At 57.0% G+C, this 24437-nt stretch overlaps 1 protein-coding gene across 3 annotated transcripts; it reads right to left on the reverse strand.

The window, feature by feature from the left end:
* Nucleotides 1-3254: 3254 nt before the first annotated feature.
* Nucleotides 3255-23124, reverse strand: SKOR1 (SKI family transcriptional corepressor 1). 3 transcript variants are annotated; one of them, XM_049706931.1, is made up of 9 exons: nt 18026-23124; nt 9628-11824; nt 8467-8557; nt 7488-7595; nt 6899-6970; nt 5446-5520; nt 5128-5202; nt 4552-4617; nt 3255-4042 (listed from the first exon to the last, which is right to left on the reverse strand). In XM_049706931.1, exons 1-9 carry the CDS (start codon nt 18088-18090, stop codon nt 3948-3950), a joined length of 2844 nt encoding a protein of 947 aa, XP_049562888.1. In that variant the 5' UTR covers nt 18091-23124; the 3' UTR covers nt 3255-3947. The 3 variants fall into 3 exon arrangements, with proteins under 3 accessions (XP_049562888.1, XP_049562889.1, XP_049562890.1); XM_049706932.1 differs by lacking the exon at nt 18026-23124 and adding an exon at nt 14124-14291; XM_049706933.1 differs by lacking the exon at nt 18026-23124 and adding an exon at nt 12046-12189.
* Nucleotides 23125-24437: the final 1313 nt, after the last annotated feature.

Raw genomic sequence — 24437 nt, forward strand, 5'->3', positions numbered from 1 at the left:
GCTCCCTTTGGGGGCATAGAGCGGGACTTGAGGCCGTTTAGAATTAATGCAAAGAATATGCAGGTCCAGTTCTGCTTTTGTTGGTGGTCTAAATTCAAGGACAGGTCACATTTTTGTAAAGGATCAAGGCTAGACTTTAGATCAGGGTAGCTGGGAATGGGTGGACAAGTGTGTGCCCCGTGACCTTGCAAAATGAGAGGGAGTGAAGGAGTACCCTCTTCGGGATGCAGTGGCAAGAGGAAGAAAGCTTTCCTGTTCTAGGTTGACAATCCCTCACCTGACACCTGCCCCCCCAAGACTAATCCTATTGATGAAGGATATTCTGAGCAGTAAGCCTGTGTTTAATTAACTATGCAAATGAGCTTAACTGCTTCCCTGTAGCTGCTGTCCAGAAGCACCTAGGGATTCCTTCCCTCAGAAATTTCCAGCACCTAGATAAGCAACAAAGTTGGAACCTATTTATCTAGACATCTGTTGAGTACCTGCGATGCATTGGGCCCTGTGTTGGAGGTTACAAGGAAGGGCAAGATGTGGCCCCGATTGCCAAGGCACTTACAGCCTATGAGAAATGGAAACACCAAGGATAACTCAGGGAGGTGGGCACCCTATGAGCTTCATTAACCAAGTGCCACAGGAACACAGAGGTTACTCCCAGGAATCCAGAGATCTTGCAGGTGTCTCTTGCCGACACATTACACTGAACTGCAGAGGAAACGAAGGTGGGCATCGACCTACTGGTTTCTCCCAGGTGAGTGAAAAAGCAAGCAGCTTGGCGCTGTTTCCATCTGCTCCTCCAGCTTCACTCAGTTTATCACCCTGGATTTGCTGGGACAGGTGAAGATAGACATCACCTGCCCCAACAAGCCTCCCCAGAGCCTTCCTCTGCTGAAAAAGGAGTGGGAGGTTGAAGAGGCATGTTTACCTCGTTCTTCACCCCCAGACCTCGGACTCCAGAGCCCGACCTCCTTGGGTACCACCGGGAGCCGAGCTGAGGAACAAACACCACGAAAGAACAGCCAGCTCACCATTCCCCAAGCCCCACTTTTTCTCCCTAAGACAAGGCTCCCTAGTCTGGGGTCTTCGGACGCTGGTTGTAATGCCTAAAATGTGTCGCAAGGTGGCAACGTTGTGGCGATGAAAAGACTAAAAATCCTGGGTTTTTTTTTCAAAGCATATTTTTCCCTATTAATGTTTCATTTAACTTAATTAGAATCTGGTAAACTAATTAAAGTAGCTACGAGCCCCGCAATCAGCAATAATTCGTATAATTATTGATAATTACATCCATACCAATCGTTTGGTTATTAACATTTGAGGGGTACAAACAACTTCTGAGAGGACTCGGAGCCCAGGAGGGTTTTTGCGAGAGCTTTCTGGGTCGCATCCGCCTACACTTCCAATCCAAAGAGATTCTGGTCCAGGTGGGTCCGCCTGGCCCCAGCTGCCTACAGCTCTTTTCCCCACTTTGTGGGATTAGAAAGGGAAAGGTGAAAAGGAATGTTTGCCAGCATCCTCTGTGTGGGCCGCGGCGACGCAGTAACTTCCTGCCTGGATAGTAACTGTTGATCCCATTTTACAGAGAAAGTGCCAGTTCCTAAGAAGCGGTTCCGCCCAGCGGAGAAAGGCACTTTACTCTCCCAACCCGCGCTCCCCGCCGGGTCCTAGCTCCGCTCGTCCCTGGCACTCCCTAGGGACGCATGTCTCTCTCTGGACCTCAGTTTCACCTTTGGTAAAGTGAAGGACTAATCTGGTTGGTTCCATCCATAGGAAAAGTTCCCGCTCCCTGGAGGGTCCCTTTCGGGAGATCGCGCGTCCGAGGCGAGTTCATCCGTCAGCGACACCTCACAGTTTACCCGGCCATTTTCACAGTCCCCTCTGGGTCTAGCCCTCGGAATAACCTGGGACACGAGGGCTCCAAGCCCCAGCGCAGGGTGCTCGGGGGCCTGGTTTCCTGCCTCGATCGCGCGGCAGGTCTCCCCGCCTGTGCCCCTTCCCGGAGGCCCCGAGCGCGCCCCTGCTCGCCAGTTCCGCCCCGGGCCCTCCGGACGACCCGCCACGAAACTTCCCCACCAGCGCAGCCGAGGGCTCCCGGGCCCCTGCTGCTCGCCCGGCGGCTGGGCACAGAACGCCCGCCTCCATGGTCTCTGCCGAGCCGCCCGGGGACGCGCAGTGAGAGCCCTGGGGTGTCGGAGGGCAGAGTCGTCGGGGCGCGCGGGTCCAGGCTGCGGAGTGATGCCCTGCGCTTGCTTCCTCCCAGAGCGCGTCCACGAGCCGCCGGGGACGGAGGCCTGAATATTGTTTTAGAGGCCGAGAAGAGGCCTAGGAAGACTTACGGGCAAGACACGGCACCTCTGCTAGTCAGGTAAGGAGGGGAAATTTGATACCAAATCATTCCCGGGACCGTGCGCTTTCCCACACTCTCCTCCCCCTCCAAAAAGCGCGCTGCCGTTTCCATCATTTATCTGTAGCCCAAGAAGCGGGTGCCCTGTGGAAACTGAGGCCGAAGGGGGAGGCACGTGGCGAGGTAAGGCCTCGGCAACCGCGGCCGTCCCCCCCGGATTCCAGCGGCCGGTGTATCTCACCTTTCTCCTTGGGCTCCTCGACGTCCGCAAACCCGGTGGGACTAAAATGGACGGAACGTCAAAAACCGCCAGGGCTCCCTCCGTTCAGCTGGCGGCGAGGCAGTTGGGAGCGCATCTGCGCACAAGCTGCGAGTCCCCCGCGTCCTTTCCAGGCCTGCCGGGCCCAGGCCCACCACTCTTACCTCGCCCCCGCCCCGCCCCGCCCCAGAGCTCCAGGGCCTGGCGGACAGTACCCACGCCTCCTGGCAGTTCTGGTTGAACCTGGGATTCCCGGCAGGGCCCGATTCGGTCTCTGAGCGCCCCGGAGGTGGCTTCTCCGGTAGGGCAGACGTGGAAATGGGCACGAGTAAACTCTCGGCCCCTGCGAGCGCTGGAGGGAAGAGTCAGAGACCTTGCAGTAGTTCTCATTCTCCGCCGAGGCCCAAGGGAGGGTCCTAAACGTGGGGCGGGGGTGGCCTGCGGGGCAAGCTGGGGGCGCCTAAAGGACTGGTGGAGAGATCGGGATGTTTGCTGCTGCCCACCTGAGAAAATGCGAGTCTCAGCCCGGGCGCCCCAGAACCCGCGCTGTGGTCCCCACGCACCACCTGTTGCGCCCGTCTCCCCCGCCCCTCCCCCCGCTGCCCTCCCACCTCCACGGCCCCGGGAAGTAACAGATTTTTTTTTATTAAAAACAAAACAAAAGTCACGGATACAGGGTGGTCTCCCCAATCAGGCTCAAGGTGGTCTCCCTCTCGTGAGTCAGTTGCAGTTGTCGCCCTTTTTAAAGTGCTGTTACATCAAGAGGTTACAACAAAAAAATAGACAAAGCAAAACCCAAGAGTCAATGCAAAACGGGACCGGAAGTAGGTCCAGGAGAAGGAAGCAAATAACTTACAGCATAAATAAGTTAAAGTGAACCCAATACTGAACCGAGAGACTCACAGTACATTTATATCCATTGCACATAGCCACTTTGTCATTAGGAACAAGACTTTCAGAAGTGGACGGGACGGGGAGCGCGGGGCCAGCGAAGTTCCTACATTGTATTCACAATTGGGGTTCCGAGGCTGTACAGGGGGGAGAGGCCCCCTCCCCTTTCTTACCCCCTTCGGTCCGGTTAACCCCATGAGGTCCGATGCCCAGGAGTTCAACCGTGGGGCGAGGTGGTATTTACAGTTGGAAACGGAGACGGGGTCCTGGGCGGGGGCGCCCGGGAGGGGGCGGGCAAGGCCGAGGCGCCCGGGAGGAGAGCGGGCGGGCGGGAGGCTGTATTTACATCGGTCCAGTCCGAATGGCTTGTATCTCGCCTTAGGCCGCCGCGGCCGCGGGTATTTACAAGAAGAGAGCAGCATGGCTTGAGGGCGCGTGGGCGCGGCCGGGCCGGCCCTAGGGCAACAGCGGGGGCTTGAAGGAGCAGTTGCCAGTGCAGTGCCGGGGCGTCAGCATCTTGCAGGAGAAGTGGTGCAGGGCGTCGTGAGCTTCTGGAGAGACAGTCGATTGGGCAATGTTGGGCGCCTCGCCAGGCCTGCGCGGCCCACGGGCTCCCTCCCTCCCCTGTCCGCCCGGGTCTCACCCACCCTCTTCAGGCTCGGGGGTTCTCAAGCGGGAGCATCAGAAGGTGAGAGGGTAGTAGAGAGATCCTGGCTATCCAGAACCACTGCTCTAGTTCAGTTGGCCCATTTTACAGAAGAGGAAACTGAGGCACAGTAAGAGGGAGGTCGATCGGCCCCAAACCAGATTTGGACCCGGTGGCAGATTTCCCAATGCTCAGAGCTCAAGGGGCTCTTTCTCCCTATCCCACCGTTCTAGCATCATTTCTCCATTAAAATCAATTTCCAGTTCCCTCTTCTCAGCTACTGATCTATGTAGACCTGGCCTTCCCCTCTCACTAGCACTGCCATTCATTCATTCATTCGTTCGTTCATTCATTCACTCATTCGCTTGCACAGCCAGCGCCTGGCACCCCTCCTTCTTTCCCCGGCTTCCTCACCTTTTAATTTCTGCTGGATGGCATAGCGCGCCTTCCTCTCTTGGTCAAGTTCGTTACACAGAGTATCTGGAAGACACAGGAAGTAGCCGGTGACCAAATGAGACCACCTTAGGGCCCGCTGGGGTCACAGCCCGGGCCTCACCCTCTTCTCAGCGCTCGGCCCCTGGCAGAAACAAGTCCCGGAGACTGAGGGAGGGGGCGTCAAAGCTCCAAACTGCAGCTTGGCAGAGGGAGGAAATGGCCTGGGATAGCGCTTAAAGGCAGACGGATCGAACCAAAATTAAAGCAAACTTAGGCATTACTTCCCAGGTAATTTTACGCCTCGATTTTTAATTTAGAAACCATGGAAATTGCCACGATAAGAAGTTCAATCACTCCATGTAATGATGCCTGCAAGCCGTTTGCTGGGCTCGCTTGCCATTCTGAGGCTAATCAGAGTATACAAAGGATATTATATAAAAAAAAATTGTTAAATTACCTTCAATTTAAATCCAAATGACTGAGCCAACATTGCGGCTCCTGCCAGACGAGAGGCAGTTACGGCCCGTGCACGCGCTCACCTGACTCCCGTCTTACCTCTGACAATTTGCAGCTGTTGCACCATTTCTTCTCGATAAGCCAACTCCCTCTTCATTTGATCCTGAAAATTATCTGTGCAAATTGATTAAGTGAGAGCTGTTACTCACAGCCCCCTCCCTCGGCCGACTTTCTCCACTCCCCAGCCGCACCCCACCCCCTCCGTCTTTGGCCTAGTGGGAAACCCCAGAAAAGGAGGGTTCTGTGGCTCCGGCCTCATGCGGAGCGGCAGCTACTTGCACTGGGGTCCCGGGCTCAGCCCGGAGCTTGCGGGAAGAGGGCTCTGGTGATGAGGTGGGGTGGGTCTGGATGGGGTACCTTTGAGACTCTGAAATTCTCGCTCCAGCTTCTTGCGGAGCTCCATTTGCTCCAGGAGCAGTTTTTGCAATTCGTCTGTGAAGGGGCAAGAGTGGGAGGTAAAGGAAGAGGATGGTGGGACTCAGGAGGCCCGTAAGATACCCAGGTCCTCCCCTGGCCGGTTCCCCTGAGATGGGAGTAGGGGAGGGTGCGACCGGATGGTAGAGGCCCTCAACACTCAGTTTTTCCATCTGCACCCAAAGGATTTGGGCAAGAAATGGGGTTAGGGGATTAGGTTGCCCAGGAGAATCAAATTCAGGATAGTAGAATGCATGTTGGACTTCTAGGCCCTGGCCCCCGGCGCCAACCAGCATGGTTTCTGCTTTAAGTTGTCCCTAACTCCCTAAGCGTAGAGGTTGGCCTAGGAAGATGCGGTTTACCCCTTCAATTGACAGACTTAATCCCTCCCTTCAATGATACAGACCAGGGAGAATCTGGTCAAAGCCTTGGACCTCTGCCCTGGAAAAATACATATATTCACAACAGTTTGTCTACAATTTCAAGAGGTCCCAAGACCCCAAATTCATGCTAAGAACGCTCATAAGAAAAGCACCAAGGATTTTGAAGGTAATCACGTAGCCTGTAAAATCTGTCACTAGGAAGAGTGGAAGACCACCAGTGCTTCTCTCCCTCCCCACACCGATTTCCAAGCCCACCCCTGGGCTGGGTGGGGGCAATTGGGTGTGGAAAGCCCTGTTGGCGCCCTCAAAAGCAGCTCCAAAGGGGTGGCAGGGGGGCTGCCCTGACCACGGAGCTATTGGTATCTGGCCCTCCACATGGGGAGGCTCTCTGAGAAATCCTCCCCTAGCAGGTGCTCAGAAAACACAAAAATGGGAGACAGAGAAGCAAAGTGGGTTAGAAGCTCCTTTCTCTGTGCCTCAAGTCACACTCTTCCTTTTGCAGTGGAGCAGCAACTCCAGGACCCCATTCCACAAACAAGGTCCATCCTCACCTTATTTAGGGTGGGGTGGAGTTGGTTATGCATTAACTCCAGGGGGGAAAAAAAAAAAAACCCTCTGAGACATTCCTAAAGTAAATGCGTCCTCAAAATCTTGCTATTCAGATGAGGCTGAGAGACCCAGATTGCCCTGTCTGATTGTCCACATGCATCAAGTTCTAAGGATCATTACTCATTTTTCTTTCTCACTGGGCTATTCAGACAGGCCCGGCCTTGGGAACTCTGAGGTGGCTGGTTCCCTCCCCCTGCTCACTTCACTCTTCCACTTCCCAACCCCGACCCCGACCTCTGTGCCAGGATAATGTGTCCAGGGAATTATCCCTTTGGCTCAATGAAGACTGATTCCCCAAGAGACTTTTCTTCTCACACTCACTCCTACACAAATAACACCCCTTTACAAGAAGGGCCCATCGCCCCCAAGCACAGTGTACCCCCATTTCACAGATTTAACCTCACCTCTGGCCAGGTTCTCGATATCCTTCTCCACTAGTTGAGTTCCCGTGACATCTAGGGTGAGCCCATCTTCACCTGGGATAGAAGGGCAAGTAAGAAGGGTTTTGTCCTGGGAGAGGCCTTGGGTGGGGAGGGGTGAGCTTCCTGGGAACTGTGCTAAGTTGGAAACCTATTTCAGACACTCTGCCTTTAGAGGAGACAGTTACAGGCATCCAGTACTACCCACCTTTCAAGTCATTATTTTAGGGGTACAGCCTTTATTTTAGAGAGTGACCCGCTGGAAGAGAGTGGACCCAGGGAAAACAGGCTATCTTAGGGCAGAAAGTGCCCTTTGACCTGTTTTATGTGGGTGATGGTGTTCCTCATATTCTAGTAAGCCTCCTTCCCTCACGGAAGAGCCTCAAACCCAGGAAGGAGGTAAGCAACTCAGGAAACCTGGCCTGAACCTTGCCCACACTATTTAAATATTTATGTGCCAGCCGCGAGAGAGGAACGGCAGCCCCTTAGGCTTGCCGCTGGAGCAGGTGGAAACCTGGGCGACCTGGGGCCCAGCTCCCAGGTGGGGGTGGAGTGCGAAGGTCCTAGGGCTCACCTCTGTCTGTATTTGCGGGACTTGGCTGGGAGATACTCCTTTGGTCTGGATAGGATTTCCTTGTTTCCAAATCGTCGGCAGTCGAGTGATTGTCTTCCTTATCTGGCTCTTAAAGGCAAATAAACCGAGTTTCAAGGAGAGGCAAAGAAACCGTGACCCCGATACGGCCAGAGCTGCCGCGGTCGGGGCGCCCGAGCCCTAATTAAAAGCGTCGTGGCCGCCGCTGGTTCCCGGCTGTGCGCCTGGGCTCGCACCCTCAGGCTTTGGGCCGGCCACCCCCTCCCCCGCGCGCGATCTGCTCATCTCCGGCTCCACGCCCCCTTCCCAGCCCCTTGGAAAAGAGCAAAACGAGCAGCCGAGCCCACCAGGGACAAGCGACCTACATCGCGTGCAGATACTGGGGCACCGCGAGCGCGCGTGGCCGCCGGGTCTACCTGCACCGAGAACGCGGCCCAGGCGGCGACCCTCAGGGTGGCGGCTGCGGGGGGAGACATCTTCCCCGGCCTGGCCTGCCCGGATTTCCGAGGCCCTCAGTCCATTCTCTGAGAGCCACTGGGTCCCGCGCGCACGTGCCCCCGCGTTGGGCTGCAGCTACTACGGCACTTCAGGAGTCCCCAAGGGGGTGGCCATGCGTCCCCACCCGTTCCCGATCCGTCCTGACCACAGGGAACACTTGCTGAATAAATGAGAGGTTCTGAAAAGGACGCCAGGCGTGGTTTGTAAAAGGTTTAACCCAGTGCCTGAGGTGTACGTGAGCGGTATCTATGCGGTGGAGAGGGCGGATGTAAGTCGTTGGGAGTCCTCGCTTAGCTTCCTTTTTCTTTCACTGTTTTTCTTTCCCTTTCCCTCTTTCTCTCATTTTCTCTGTCTCTTTCCTTCTCTCGTCTTCCCTCGCAGGCCTCCTCTGGCCCCGGCCCTCTGCGCGCGGTCCCCCCATCACACTGGCCAGGGACCTCGGCAGGGGGGCTGGGGGCGTTACCGTGGGCCTCGGGGGTGCAGAGGTAGGAGGCCGCGGGCCCCAGCGCCGCCGCCGCGCTCTTCACGTGCTCCTCCAGCTCGGGCGCGTACACCTGCGGCGGCCGAGAAATGACAGGCGGTTAGGGGGGGCGTTTGGCGGCGGCTCGCAGCAGCCCAGCCCTGCGCCGCGGCCAGGAGAGAACATGAGGGGGTGACGGAGGTGCGCTCGCCCGCTGGACCCGAGCGCCCCGGGCGGCCGTGACGCACGCGCCGCAGCCTTGCGCCCTCGGAGGCCGCATCACCGTTGTGGATTCCTGGTAATTATTAGCGCCCTCGAGAAAATTACCCGAAACACAAAGCGGCTCCCAAGCCAAGGGCAGCTGAAAGCCGCCCCCACCCTCTTCGCCCGTCTCAGCGTCTTCCCTCCCGCCCGCGCCCAGTCCCCGATATAAACGACGCCTTTCGCATCCGGCTAATGATTCGTGTTTTAATGGACCGAATGGAAATGTACAGGTGTGCGCACCCACTTTCAAGTGCACACCCCCCACCCGAACCCGCGGCCCCGGCAGCCAGAGAGCCCCTCTCCCACCCCGCACACCTTCTCGACGACAGCTTCCTGCCAACGAACCCTGCGGTTCCTAGGGCAGGAATTCGAAGAGACTCGGAAAACTACGAGTTCGTGTGGAGGAAGATTCCGGGGACCCCGTACTGCGGCTTGGTGGAGAGGCATGCCTCTCCTCTGTTTACCGGCTCGTCTTCCCCGGGGCTCACATCCCCATCCAGGAGGGCGTGCTACCGGCCCGGCATCTTGAGCGCTTTTCTCTGGATTTTGGTCCCTTTCCTCCAGACCCATTTTACTTCTACCTTTCTGTCTCTGTGTGACTGCCAGTCTCTGCCTGTCTCCTCCCCACTCCCATCAACAAAAACACAGCACACGCATTTTTCAGGCCTACCCGCCACCCCCACCCCCCGATCTTCCGAAACCCTCAGTCGGGGGTCCCAGGGAGCCCAGCTCCACAGAGCTCCCGAAGCTGGGCCTATCCAGAGCAGCCGGGGCCTACTGCTGGAACGCCCGCTCAGAACAAACTTCCCGTCCCCAACCCGGCCAGGGCCTGCCCCACATCCCAGAGCTGCCGAGGGGTAAGCAAAGAGGCGCCCCCAGCGGGAAGGGCGCGGGGCTCACCTTGGCCGGCGCGGGCCCCCTGAGCGGTCCGCAAGACTCTCGCAGCTCATAGCCCCCACTTGGCGGGCTCCTCTCCGGTCTCCGCACCATGTCGTCGGCTGCCAGGTCCCCAAATGCAGACCGACTGGCTGGGGGTAGACCCGGGGGGCGCCGGGGACGAGGGCTGCCGCCGTCGGGAGAGTCTGTGGGGCCGTCGGCGCCCGATGAGGTGGTAGACAGGGGCCCTGCCTGCTGGTCGCCATCAGGGCCGTCTCCTGTGCTGGGCGCGCCGGGTGCACCGGGCTCGGCCTCGTCCGGGGCTCCCTCGTCGTCGGGGAAGCGGTTGGACTCCACGTCCACCTCGGGCTCGTCCGCAGTGTCCACGTCGGGGGAGGCGGAGTGGTAGCTGGAGCTGCCCTCGCTCAGAAAGTCCGGGCTCACGTAGCCGCCGCCGGACCCTGCGCCTGGCCCGGGCCCACGGGCTGGCCCGCCGCCGTACACGTCGCGGGCGCTACCGTAGAGCTTGGCGATGCTCTCCGCGTCTTTGACCACAGGCCGGAAGGCCGACACGTAGGAGCTTTTGCGTGCGGGCGGCGGGGGCAGCGGGGCCAGCGGGGGCGGCAGCGCCTCGTCGGCGCCCTCCTCGTCCAGAGGCCCGCGGGACAGCGCGCTGGGGCAGCGCTCCTCTGCGACCAGGCCGCCCTCCTTGGTCGGCTCAGCACCGTCCAGGGGCTCGGGGCCGCCGCCACCGGCAGCAGCCGCAGCCGCCGCCGCTGCCGCCGCTACAGCCGCCGCCACGGCTTTGGCTTGGCTTTGCGCGGCTGGATAGGGCGGCACTGGGAGACTGCCTGCCGCCGGCCAGAACATGGGAAACGTCGGGTACACAGTAGCTGCGGCAGCCGCCGCAGCCACGGCCGCTGCGTCCTTGGCTGCTCCGGGGGGCTGGTGACCCCAGAACATGGCGCCGCCGCCCGGGCCAGCCCCCGCACCGGGGGGCAAGTGGCCGGTTCCTGGGCCGCCCGCGCCTGCGCCAGTGCCCGCGCCCCCGCCGCTCCCGGTGCCTGGGCCGCCCTTGGGTTCGCCCGCGCCTAGCACGGGGTCGTCCTTTTTGGGGCAGAGGCCGAAGGCCGTGGGAAAACCGTAGGGATGAGGGAAAAGCGGCGGGGGCAGCTTCTGCAAGAGGCCAAAGCCCTTGCTGGGCACTGGGATCACCGGGTAGCTGCGTACGCCGGCGCCGCCACCAGGCCCTCCAGGGCCCGGGGGGCCGCCAGCTCCCGCCGCCAGACCAAGTCCCCGCTGCGCGTGAGGAGGCGGCGGCCCGGGAGGCCCGGCGGCCTCTTCTTCGCCACAACGCAGGCTTTTGTGGGGCGGCGGGCCTGGGGCCATCTCCGCGCCGCACCCCGGGCCGCCCCCGCCGCCACCACCAGCACCACCCTTCCCCTGCCCACCCGACCCGCCATTAGCGCCGCCGCCTCCTTGCAGCGAGAAAGTCCGCTTGCGAGTGCCACCATTGAACATGGCCTTGACGTCCTCCCAAGCGTGGCTCAGTTCGTCTGTGGCCGACTTGTCACTGAGTTTGAGGTGTCGGCGCCACGAGTTAAAGTTGGCTGCGTCGGGCTGCGTGTACTTGGCGTCGGGTGTGCGGTGCGAGTGGAAGATGAACTTGTTAGGCGAGAAGTACATGCTGCAGTAACCGCACTTGATACACTTGGCACGCGAGCTGTTGTAACGCGCGGGGATGAAGCTGCCACGCGAGCCCCAGGCGCACTCGTGCACCACATCGAAGGCGAAGTTCTCGGGCAGCTTGGGTGGCTTGTGCTCGCCCAGGAACGACTTGCAAAGGCGTTCGGCCTCGCGCTTGGTGATCATGCCGCAGCGGCGCGACGAGATGGGCATGGCCCCGGCCCGACGCAGAATCTCCAGTTGCACCGGTGTGCACTGCACGCATGTGATGCCCAGGGCCACGCGGCGGTTGTGGATCTCATTGTAGCTGTAGTTCTTGAGGAGGGTGTTGGAGATCTGCGCCAGGCATAGGCGCTCCTGACTGTCGATGACCAGAGACACGATAGGCACCCCGTACAGCGACGTCTCGCCCACCTGGTTGGGTTTGAGAGCGCTGGAGCCCGAGTAGGGCTGCAGCTCCTGCTTGGAGTTGGGCGAGGAGTTGCCCTCGCGCCCCGGCCCCAGCTGAGTGGTGAGAGCCTCCATGCCGCCGCTCCTGCGAAACAGAGAAAGCAGAGAGCCGATGAGCCATTTTCAGCGCCAACGCCGCTTGGGCCCGCCCAGCAGGGCGCGCCGAGTCGGGCGCGCGGGGAAACTTGGCAATGGGGAGTCCAAGCTCATTCGCCCCCGGGACGGGCGCCTTTTGTTATTCAGACGCGTGCTGGCGCTGGAACAAAAGCCCCCGGGGTTTGGAGGAGGAGTATGGGTAATTGAGACCTCAGGAATGCCCCGGTAGCTAGGAACCTGATCTTCTTTTCGGACAGGGGAGGAAGTGGGGCCCAGAGACGGAGAGTGACTTGCCCAAGGCCACACAGCAAAGCCATTGCCGAACCCAGGCTTCCTGGCGCCCAGATCCGTGCGTCTTCGGCCACCCTCGCAGGCTGCCCTACCCGTCCGGGTCCTGAAGCCCTGACGTCGGGGACAGGCCGCCCCTCTGCTCAGTCGCGCATGCACGCGGGCGGGGGCAGCGCAGGGAGGAATAGGGAGGGGGGAGGGGCGGTCACTGCCCATCTCCAGACAGCAGGGGGCGGGGCGGGGCGGGGGGGGTTGGGAGGTGGCAAGGAGAAGGAGGAGGGCCTAGAGGCCGTGAGGGAGGCGGGGAGAGACAGAGGCGACCGCTGTTCGTGGTGCTGAACCCGACTCTTTCCAAAGCACGCCGTGAGTGCCCAGCCTCAGGGTTGACCCCACTGCACCCAGCTCCGCGCCAAGCCGGCTCCCCGGGATAACAGCACTGCTTTCCACAAACACGAGCTTTTCCTCTCACGCCCGGAGCCTCGCGTTCGTTGAGCAGAAAGATTCCGGCTGGAAATATAAACCGTTTTCTTTCCAACCATCGGTGGGATCAGGGTCAAGCAATTCCTAACCACATTTTCTGCATTTTTAGCTGCGTTCCAGACCAAAGCTGGTTTCCCTCCGGGTCAGCATGTGGGACGGAGAGGTTCTCAAGGAAGTTCCTCAGAAGCCACTTCTCTTTTGCTTCTAGGCATCCACTCCCTAAGTTTTCCTCCTTCAGATATGCCTTTCCCACTCAGGCCAAATGCAGTCTCTCCAGGTTCTGAGCTTCCTCTTTTGGGGCGTCTTTTTTTCCTTTTTTTGAGTATCCTTCGTGCCGGGCTGTCCTGACTCATATGGGCTGAGAAGGATCCTGGCCGGTCTCTGAAGCCACCACAAGGCTCCAGGTCAAAAGTTACTGCTGGTCCCGAGCTTTGCTCTCTGGCCGAGGCAGGGAGGCAGCCGCGTCTGCGGACATCAGCAGCGGGAAGGACCCGGGGATTGATGCTTGGGGCCCCCTAGGTGGCTGAGCCCAGCCATGTATCCTCAGACACCGAAGGCTCCTGCGGCCCAGGCAGCCCAACCCCGAGGGCCCCTCCTCTAAACTCGGCAGAAAAGGCAAATCCATTTTCAAAGGGGGCAGCTCTAGCAGGACAGGGCATCCGAGCTCAAAAGCTTCATCAAGGAGACTGGGATCTTCTGTCAGTCTGTCTCCCTCCCTCCCTCTCTGTTTGTCTAGGTACCCCGCATCTGTCGGTCTTATCTGTTCTGAGCTGTCTGTCTCTCCTCGCTAGCTCCTCTTTCTCCCATCTGTCTTCATACCTTCTTCAAGTATCAAGCTATTTATCTGTTATCTGTCTTTCATCTTTATCTCCGTGGATCGAATTGAAACTAGTAGACCCTCCTTTTGCGTTGAAGTCCCTTGCAACATTTTAGGAGGCAAAAGCACTGTCCTAACTCCTCGGCTGAGGGGTCTGCAAGAAAAGCCCCGCACCCCCCTTTTAAGGGTTCTCAGGCTAGGGAGGTGGCGAGGGAGCCACGGTTCTGGGAAATGATAATGTCTTCTCGGTTTCCCGAAATCGGCAAGTGTGCCTTGCCCGCATGCAGTGAAGGGAGCGCCCTGATCCGGGCGCGTCCTCCCCAGACTGACGGTCTGGAGTCCCCCCGGGGTTTTCCCTAATGGGGGAGGGGGCTCCGGACCCCGGATCCAGGAGAAGGGGGACCCTAGGAAAGGAACCGAATTTCGAAAGCCAGAGTGGAAAGCCCGGGCAAAGGGTTGTGCGCAGTGACAAGGAGCAGCGGCCAGGGCGGCTCAGGGAGCCCTCGCCGGCTCGTGGGGCTTGAGGGGTGAGCTTGGAGAGGGCGACGAGGCGGGAGGCAGGCAGTGCAGAGAGTGAGGCGATGGAGTCTTTAGGTATAATGATAATAACAACCACCACAAGAACCCAAATCGGAAGAACTAAACGAAAAAAGCTGTAGAGACAGGGCGCGGGGGCAGCCGGCGACCGGGCGCGGGTACTCACCGTGCGGCGGCGGCTGGAGCCGGGCGAGCGGTGAACGGAGGTGCGCGGCGGGCGGAGCGGCGGGCGGGAGTCCGGGATCCGCCGGGCTCTCCGGGTGACGGCGCGGCCCCTCCCCGCGCGCGCGCACAGCCGCGCTCCCGGGCTCTCCGCGCTCACACTCGCGGTCCCGCTGGCCCCTCCCGCGCAGCGCCGTCTCTCAACTGGCGCGGGGCTCCAGGGTCCCGGGCGGGGAGACTTGTGCCCTGTGCCTTTGCCCCTGATGCCCCGGACGAGCCCGGAGTGGAGGCCGAAGCCTGGAGCGCATGGCGCGGCGGCTGGCAAGGCGCGGTGACAGCCCGAGTGGCGAGGCCAGCGCGGGGCGGGCGCGCCTGACATCTGCGAGCCGGGGCGCCACACCCACCGCCCGCGCAGTCACTCGCGCCCTCCCGGGGTCCGCTAGTCCGCGGGCCACGCGCCGCGCCCTCCGCCTCCCCACAGCCCCCGGGTCTGGGCGCCCCAGGTAAGCGGCCACACACCTGCTCCCTGCGCCCGGCACCTGCGGCCCAAGCTCATTAAGGGGACCAGGAGGGAGGTAGGGCCTGGGGCCACAAAGTTTGCCCCCAAGAACAAAGTGGGAAGGCCTCAGCGCTCCCGGCTAAGGGGCCAGGACCGAGACCAAGGCCAGGTAATGGGGCTACAGAAGATTCAGAAGGAAAGGGAGAGGGGATGGGTACTGCACTTTCGTGCCAAGGCAGCGGCCTTGGGAAGCCAGTAGTGTGGGGAGCCGGAGAAGAGATCAGGATGTGGGGTACCAGGGGAATGGCAGCTGGAAAGGGGCAGAACCAACTCCCCCAAGGCTTCAGACTTGGATGCGAGGTGTCAGGACAGCTCCAGCCTGGGGAGGGGCGACCTCCTGCCTCCTTCACTGAGCTGTGGACTCGGGAACTGGGTTTGTAAGTCCTAGGCCTTGACTCTCCCCCCCGCCCCCCAACACCAACCAGCCCAGGGCTGGATCCAAGTCATCACTGGGAGATACCTGGGGTCAACTACTAGTTGACCACTAGACTACTCCCTCGCTCTCCTGTGAAATCAGTTTCCCCGTGGTGGGGTTCTAGCCCCTGATGCTGCAGACGCTCCCTGGCATCTTCTCTCTTCCCAGAGCTCCATTTCTCTCCACCCCTCTCTTTTCTCTGTCGGCTTCTGTCTTCACCATCCTTTCCCCCACTATCCCAGTGGGTCTCATCTTCTCCCTCTCTCTCAATCTCCGTCTTTCCTTATTTGAGTTATCAGTCGCACTCCCTCCCTCTGTGCCCGCACCCGTACGCCCCCTCGCCCCCCACCCCTCCGTGGCATTAAGTGTCCTTAATGGACACGTTAATTAAACTATAATTAATCATACTGTCCGGCCCAAGTTTGAACAATTACCCTAATCAAACAGAAGTTAATAATAGCAGGCATGGCCCGGGGCGCGGCGGGCCGCCAGGGCAGGGGGCGCAGCGGCTGTGGCGGCTACCGACGCGGGCAGCAGCGACGAGAGCAGCCCGTCCTTGGAACCCGGGCGGCGCCATAAATCTTCCGCGGCCAGCGGCGCCGGGTCGCCCTCGCCCCCGCCCCCTCGTTTTCCCTCTCGCTCTGGGTTACAGGCCCTCTCCCCTCCGGCACTCGGGCTCCTCTAGGGTTCGTCTCGCCCTTCTCCTACACTTCTCTCCTCTGTTTCTCTCTTCTCTGCGGGGTCGCAGGGACCCTGGGGCACGCCTCAGGGGGTGGGAGCGGATCGCCCAGGCCTACCCTCGGAGAGAGGGGGCGGCCAGGCCCTAGGACTCGTTTGCCACCCCCTTCTCCCCTTGGCTAACGCGTTTTCTGAGGTCACGAAACTACCCTCCCCCGCAAGCTTGAGGGCTTAGTCTCTGCTGCGGGGTCTCTTCTAGAGGGGTTCTTGCTCTTTCACCTTCCAGAGTTCCCGTCTCTCTCTCTTGGATTTCCTTGTCTTTCTTTCTTTCCTCCCAGAGCCTGCTCAGCCCCTTTTTTCTCTCTGACTCTTGCCCCTCCACTGGCGCGTCTTTCCCAGGCCCTGCCTCTGTCCCGTTCTAACTCTGCCGATCTCTACCTCCCTCCCGCCCCACTTCCCTCCAAGGAAGACAGGAACCTATTTTCCGTCCCGGTCCGAGAGCCGCCCCCAGCCTCCACCTGCTCATCCCCCCTCCCTCGGCCGGCCTCCCCACCCCATAATTACAATCCCGTTCGGTAATTATTCTTAGCCTCCTAATGATTTTTTAAAAGGCATCTCAGAATTCGGCGTGGTGGTGACAACGGTCTCGGAGCCAGGACGCCCCCGGGGTGGTGGGGCTTAGGAGTGGGAAAAAGATGGGGAGGATTCCCCTGAGCAGGGCCTGCCTACCCTGCCTCTATTGTACTGCGAGGGCCAGCAACGCCTCTGGAGCAGGCCTCTAGCGAACTCCCGGCAGCCGGGCCGCGGGGCCCCGGGGACTTCTCAGACAAAAGTTCTCTTTGCGGGTTGCAACGCCAGGGGGGTGCAGGTTCACGCCTGCGTCTCCGTTCAGAACCAAACTGCGGACAGCTCCCTGCACCCGGTCCGGCTTCGCAGACCCAGCCTGCTCTCTCACCCGGCTTTGCACTGGAGAAAGACTTAAAGGGGCTTGGAGAGAGGCTGAGGAGGCGGCACCGCTCACTTGAGGGGTAGTGATCTCCGGGGAGCGGGTCTTGGGGTCGGAGCTGGGCTCTGCTCTGGACCAGCGTCCAACTGGTTAGTATCACCGCAAAGAGCATTTTACAGTTTGCAGAGAGCCCTTTCTCACAACAGCCCTGGAAATAGGTAGAGATCATTTATTCCCATTTTACAGGCAGGAAGGGTCAGGCAGTGGAAGCCAACTCACCCAGGTTCCTCGGTCAATAAGGGGTGCAGGCTGAACTCCCAGACCCCAAATGTCGTGCGTTGCATGCTGCCTGGAGGGCCTCGTTTAGTGAAGGAAGACAAGCGCTGCACAGCTCACGAGGAGCTTTTGGGATCGCCCTCAGAACACTCCGTGAGGAGGAAACAGGCCTAGCAAAGCCAGGTCACTTGCTCAGATGAAGTCAGCCAGTGCGGGGCAGCGCTGAGCCTTGAACTCAGGCTCAGACACGGGAGGGTGGCACCCCTCTTGCTCAGACAGGGCTCTGAGTCGTGCGGCCCTGTCCAGAGCCTGGGGAACCCGTGGGAGTCGGTGCCCTTGGTCTTCCTGACCCCCATTGGCGCTGAATCTTTTATCCACTGCCGAGTGCACCAGGGTCGGAGGGCCAGACTGTGGATCAGGGACGCGCCTGGCGTGCAACCGACCAGCCCTGGGTCCGTGCTGCCTCTGAGCCCCCGGCGTCGCACGCACAGAGCCGGGCGTCCCACGCCCATTCCGGCTCCCGCTTGGGCTGGGGCTGGGCGGTCGCGCCTCCTCCTCAAGCACGTATCTTTTACCAGTTGAATTAACGGCAGTTTTCGTCAGTTAATTAGGTTTAATTTACATAATTAGTACAGTATAAAGAGGATTGGGGATAATCATGGGGTACGTAGCGCTTACTGTGTAAACACGTATTCTGAATTAAAAATCAGATGTAATTAAGGCGCGCAGGCCCTGTTTAGGCAGGGTTTTAATTGTAATGAATTTCTAATTAACACTCAATGATTGCCAAATGCAAAGGGATGTAAAATTTTCTTGTAGTTTTGCTAATTTACTGTTTACTTAATATCTGGATATTAATCCGACGACCAGAGAGACCCTAGCCCCTCCCAGCGGCCCGGCCCCAGCAAATGAAGGTGGCTGGGCGGGGCCTGCTGGCCGCTGCTGAGAGCAGAGGTGAGATCGCGGGGGAGGTGAGGTCGCGGGGGAGGCGGGGGCCACAGAACCCGCACGAAGGTGCTCAGAAGTACCCACCTCGCTCCGTGTGCAGACGGGAAGACTGAAGCTCCAGGGAGAGGCCAGGGCTTGCCAGAGGCCATACACTCCGGGTTCCTGCCTCCCAGACCCGGCTCTTGGGGATCAGAGGCCAGGCCAGCGCTCCTGCCAACGAAGGACTTCTCCCTCGGGACATGAAAAGGAGGGAGAAAAGTCTCAGCCTAGATCCAGTTCTACTGTCCACTTGAGTAACCATGGACCTTGACTTGGCCTCAATATGTGCATCTGTAGGATGGGCACACTGGCACTTTGCAGGAGTGAAGGGTTGACTCAGAGGCCCAAGGGCACTGCAGATAAACATCTTTCTTCTGGAGCCCTGAGGGGATGGGGGGTGGAGCTTGAGGGACACTGCTTGAGTGTAGGTCGCTTAAGCTTGGAGGAGGGGCAGAGCCTGGAGGACTTGAGAATGGTTTGAAGGTTGCAGGGCCTGGCTCTGCCCAATCTGGGGCTCTCTCTGCACTTGGGGATGCAAGTTAGGCTGGGAGGAGGGAGCCCAGGACAGACTTATTTGCCCCAACCAGACACAGATATCCCCAAGGCCTGAACAGAGGTATTTGTGAAAGAGGGTGGGTATCTCAGCCGGTGCCAGGACTCCTCCCCAACCCCAAATCTCTAGTTTGGGTCCCAGTTGCCTCTCCTCCCCCAAGGGTTCACCTGCTGTCAGTCCCAGCTTAGCTCTAAGTCTCTCTCTATCCGAGGGCACTTAGAAATTTCCTACCAAGCCAAGGAACACACAGGAAGAAAATTCAATGGCCCTTAGAGGCTTCCGCCCCACAGAGCAGGCTACCTTCATTTCTCTTCTCAGTACCTGCCTTTCAGAAGCCTCAGAGGACTCTCCTGGACACTACACTGAGCCTCCTTTAAGCCTGTCTGCTTGCCCAGACCCCTCACTCCTGTCTGTCTGATGCGATTTTATTTTCTTCATTGGATTGTTCACTGGTTAATATTTCCTGATTTGTTTGTGCGTGTTTTCTGTCTCTCCCACTGGAATGTTTTGTTTGCTGTTGTATTCCCAGGGCTTAGAACAAGGCCTAGCACACAGTTGGTGCTCAACATGTTTGTTAAATGAATGAGTGAACAACATTTGAATGGAAGGGCTGTGACCAGACTTGCTGGCCATAGTGATTGAACGGTGCCCTTGTTGTTTAGTGGCCAGTCAGGTTCTTCAAGAGTTGTAGGTTCTATGCTTCCTGGTGATGTCTAGGAAGGTCTTGGGATTCTCAGCCTCCACACAGATTCAGGCAAGGCTACTCAGGCAGAGCCTCTGAAGGCTGAAGGCTGGTTCTCACAGGAGGCGGGGAATGGGCTCTGGCAGGCAGGTAGGGAGCAGCTGGCAGGCTTGCTGAGCGCTCCCTGGCAGCAAGGGCTTCCTTCCCAGGGCCTCCTCCACACAGCATGGTGGGCGGAGGGGCTGGAAAGAGAACAGACTCTGGACTCAGCAAGGCTTGGGTTCAAATCCCAGTTCTGCTCTGTTTGAGTCTCCAAACTTGCATCTGTAAAATAGTTCCTGGTCTTACAGGATATCCTGGGTCCCACAAGGATGTCATAAGGATTAAATAAGGTGCTGGGTGTATGGCACATAGCCAGGTCTGGGACTAGATTGAGTGCCTCGGGTGCACAATTTAAGCAGGGATTCACTCTCAGGCTCCTGAAAATTCTCCCCATAGTCCCAGCCTTGCACAAGCAGACGGCACAGAGTAGGTACTCAATACCTGGGAGTTCCCCTTCCCTAACAGCCTCAGATCAATTCTGGACAGCTGCCTGAACGTTGGTGGAGTTCAGTCTGCTTGCTGGGACAGGTTGAGCTTTTTTGCGATGTAATTCACATATTTAAAGTGTACAATTCAGTGGTTTTTCATGTATTCAAAGAATTGTACACCATCACCACTATCAATTTTAGAATATTTTCATCACCCCAAAGAGAAACCCATACTCATTAGATATCACCCCATCTTCCCACCCTCCCCCAGAGCCTGGCAACCATTAAACTACTTTCTCTTTGCCTATTCTGGACTGCTCATATAATTGGAAACGTACAATATGTGGTCTTTTGGGTCTGGCTTCTTTCACTGAGCATGTTTTGTTTTTTTTTTAAGCTGTACGTGGGCCTCTCACTGCTGTGGCCTCTCCCGTCGCGGAGCACAGGCTCCGGACGCGCAGGCTCAGCGGCCATGGCTCACGGGCCCAGCCGCTCCGCGGCATGTGGGATCCTCCCGGACCGGGGCACGAACCCGTGTCCCCTGCATCGGCAGGCGGACTCTCAACCACTGCGCCACCGGGGAAGCCCATCACTGAGCATGTTTTTAAGGTTCATCCATGCAGTAGCATCTATCAGTACTTCGTTCCTTTTTATTGACAAATAATATTCCATTGTATGGATATCCACATTTTGGTTTTTCATCCACTGATGAATATTTGGGTTGTGTCTACTTTTTGGCTATTTGGAATGAAGTTGCAATGAACATTAATGTACACATTTTTGTGTGACTGTATGTTTTCATTTCTCTTGGGTACATACTAGGTGTAGAATTGTCAGGTCACATGGTAACTCTATGTTTATCTTTTTCTAAGGAATTGCCAGACTGGTTTTCCAAAGCACTGCACCATTTTATATTCTTACCAGTAATGTATGAGGGCTCTGATTTCTCCACATCTTTGACAGCACTTTTTATGATTTTTTTTTTTTTTATTATACCATCCTAGTGGGTGTGAAATGGTATCTCACTGTGGTTTGGGCTTGTATTTCTCTGCTGAGTAATGATTTTGAGCATCTTTTTCATGTGCTTATTAGCCATTTGTACATCTTTCGAGAAATGTTTATTCAGATCCTTTGCCCACTTTTTCAACTGGATTGTTTGTATTTTTATTATTAACTTGAAAGAGTTCTTTATATATTCTAGATACAAGTCCCTTATCAGATATGTAATTTGCAAATATCTTCTCCTGCCCTGTGAGCTGTCTTTCCACTTTCTAATGCTGTCTTTTGTTTTTAATTTTGATGATGTCCAATGTATCTTTTATTTTTTTGCTGCTTGTGCTTTTGGTGTCAAAACTGAGATTTTGCTAAACCTAAGGTCATAAGATTTACTCCTATGTTTTCTTCTAAGACCTTTATAGTTTTAACTCCTACATTGAGGTCTCTGTTCCATTTACAGTATTTTTTGTGTCTGATAGAGGTAGGGATTCAAATTTATTCTTTTGCATACAGATACGCAGTTGCCAGAGCGCCATTTGTTGAAAATATTATCCTCTCCCCATTAAATTGTCTTGGCACCCCGCTGGCTTTTCTGGTCTGGAGAAACGACTATCTTCCTTTCTCCAGGAGAGATGGGGCCTCCCCAGAGAGGGGGGCCCAGCCAGCCTCCTCCCTCTGCAGATGTAAATGGAAGCTCACTGCTCAGGAATCAGGAACCAGTCATTCCTCCGCAAATATTGTTGAGCTGTTCCCTCTTCCCCCACTGATAATTCTCTTCTTCCTCTGCCTTCTGATGTATGTGGCATGTGCCTTTATTACTACACTGTCTGGGACGAAGTGACAGTGGAGTGTTCCATGTCTCTTAGTGGAGCGAGAGTTCTGAAAGAACATAGTCTGCATCTTACAGGGAGACAGCTGTTGCTGAGGAAACAGCCTTCACCTCAGACAGATCTGGGTTTAAATCTTATGGCTACTACTTCCTGGCTGTGTGGCTTTGGGTGAATTGCTTCACCTCTCTGAACCTCAGCTTCCTCAATCATAAAATGGGCATGCTGGCATCACAGGAATGTTGGCAGAACTAAATGAGATGAGGGGCCCCAGTCCAGAGCCTGGCACACAGTGGGAACTCCAGTTTTCTTAGCTGGTGTTAATGGAAATAGGAAAGTGACCCTCCTCCCAATACCACTGCTCCACCCCAGCCCTAATCCTGTCCCTCTCTATCCCTTTACCCTGCTTTATTATTTTATTTTTATTTCTTTTAGTTGTACCTCCCCACACACCAGAGGCTACAAGGAAATGAATGAATCACACCTAAAGACTAATACTTATAATAATAATAGCTATTACTTATTTTCTGTTATACTGTGTTAGACGTTTGTCATAAATGCATTTCTAATCTTCACAATAACCCTGCAAAGTAGATATTATTATCCCCATTTTGCAGTTGAGGAAACTGAGGCTCCAGAGTGCAGGGACTAGTTTGCCTTGATCCCTACTGTGTCCCCAGCTCCTGGAACACAGGAGGTGCTGAGGAAGGATCTGATGAATAAACAGTGTCTTCAGAGTCTCTACTGGGCCCTGGGGGGAGTCCCTAGTCCTTGGTACTGGGATGACTGAGGCCCTGTAAGGGTCAGCCTCCAGGGCTCAAGGAGGCTGAGTTCTGAGCCCTGTTGGGGAGGGAAATGGGTAGGGGAGTGGAACTGGAGGAGGGAAACTGACTCCTGGAGAATGGGAGTTGGTGGTACTGGTGCATGGTGCTGGGCATTAGCGGGGCTGCATTCCTTCTGGAGGCTCTAGGGAGAATCCATTTCCTTACCCTTTCCAACTTCTAGAGGCCACCTGCATTCCTTGGCTCCTGGGTCCTTCTTCAAAGCCAGCAGTGTAGCATCTTCAAATCTCTCTGCCTGTGCTTCCCTCTTCATTTTTTGCTGCATCTCACAGCAGGTAGAACTTCCCCCATCAGGGATCGAACCCACGCCCCCTGCAGTGGAAGCATAGAGTCTCAACCACTGGACCACCAGGGGAGCCCCATCCTTCTTCCACTTTAAAGGTCCCTTATAGGGCTTCCCTGGTGGTGCAGTGGTTGAGAGTCCGCCTGCCAATGCAGGGGACACGGGTTCGTGTCCCGGTCCGAGAGGATCCCACACGCCGCGGAGCGGCGGGGCCCGTGAGCCATGGCCGCTGAGCCTGTGCGTCCGGAGCCTGTGCTCTGCAACGGGAGAGGCCACAACAGTGAGAGGCCCGTGTACCCCAAAATAAATAAATAAAGGACGCTTATAATTACACTGGGCTGACCTGGATAATCCAGGAAAATCTTTTTTAACTTAATTATTTTTGTTATTAATTAATTTTTGGCTGTGTTGGGTCTTCCTTGCTGTGTGCAGGCTTTCTCTAGTTGCGGTGAGCGGGGGCTACTCTTCATTGTGGTGCGATGGCTTCTCATTGTAGTGGCTTCTCTTGTTGTGGAGCACGGGCTCTAGGCACGCGGGCTCAGTAGTTGTGGCACGTGGGCTCTAGAGCGCAGGCTCAGTAGTTGTGGCACAAGGGCTAAGTTGCTCCGCGGCATGTGGGATCTTCCCGGACCAGGGATCGGACCCGTGTGCCCTGCATCGGCAGGCGGATCTTAACCGCTGCACCACCAGGGAAGTCCCAGGATAATCTTTAAAGTCAGGTGAATAGGAATCTTAATTCCCCTTTGCCCTGTAATATATGTATATATTCACAGATTCTGGGTGTCAGGATGTGAACATCTTTGGGGGGCTGTCATATTCTGCCTACTACACTTGTCTCTCAAAAAAGAGGCCCTGGGAGGCTGGCGTGTATGCGGGAACTTGATGAATACAGCATGTGGATGAGAGCATGTGTGCATCCAGGTGGGGGCACTTCTGTCCACACCCTCAGCCTCCTGGGCTACTGCCTGGAATCCAGAGCTTTGCCCCGACTGGGTATGGCCAGGGCTGAGCCTGGAGCTATTGCCCTGAGCTGCACAAACCTCCTGGGGAAGCCAAGGCAGGCCTGGGTGTGGGCTGAGGAACACACTGGTGTGGTCACCCACAGGCACTGCCATTAGAGGCCAGAATACCCATGCCAGGCCCTCATGCCAAATGTGCAGTGGCCTTCGCTGGCGGTGATGTGTCTTATTATCCTCATCATTTGTCCTTCTCCAGACCTGAAGGGCAGGGGGCAGATGAAAAAGTGGGGAGTCACAGGGATGGAGGAGTGGCTGTGTGGGTCTGTGTATATGTGGGGCAGGGGTGCCTGCAGGAGGGGGGAGGAAGCCAGCCCTTTGGAAGTGTTTTGTGCATGTCATGGTCAGCATGGAGAATGATTCAATAATGACACCAACAACCCATTAGGTGGGCACTCTTGTTACCTCATTTTACCAATAAGGAAACAGGCCTTTCCAGAGAGGTTAGTTAGGCATCCTGCCCAGGGTCACACAGCGAGTCAGTGGAGGAGCCAGGACTTGGGCCCAGGTCTGTGTGACTCCAAGCCCATGCCTTTCATCACTACATTCTGCTGCCTCCCACACAGGATTGTCAAAAAGGGGTCCAGGAGGCCGTGGAGGGTAGGGGGAGGAAGAGAAGGGTTCCATTTGGGTGTCAGAAGAACTCACATTGAATGCTGCCTCTCCCACTGCCCTGCTGACCAAGAGATTTAAAATACCTTTAAAACAAATTATTTGTATTATAAAAA

This window comes from Orcinus orca, chromosome 2 (genome assembly GCF_937001465.1).
Source record: "Orcinus orca chromosome 2, mOrcOrc1.1, whole genome shotgun sequence".
NCBI lineage: Eukaryota > Metazoa > Chordata > Mammalia > Artiodactyla > Delphinidae > Orcinus > Orcinus orca.

Coding starts and splice junctions, on each gene's coding strand:
- SKOR1 (XM_049706933.1), bottom strand. CDS start 12,152: ATGGCTTTGCTGTGTGGCCTTGGGCAAGTCACTCTCCGTCTCTGGGCC. Junction 8,558..9,627: donor GGGGGCCCGCGCCGGCCAAG/GTGAGCCCCGCG, acceptor CGGCCGCCGCAG/GTGTACGCGCCCGAGCTGGA. Junction 7,596..8,466: donor CTGCACCCCCGAGGCCCACG/GTAACGCCCCCA, acceptor TTTGCCTTTAAG/AGCCAGATAAGGAAGACAAT.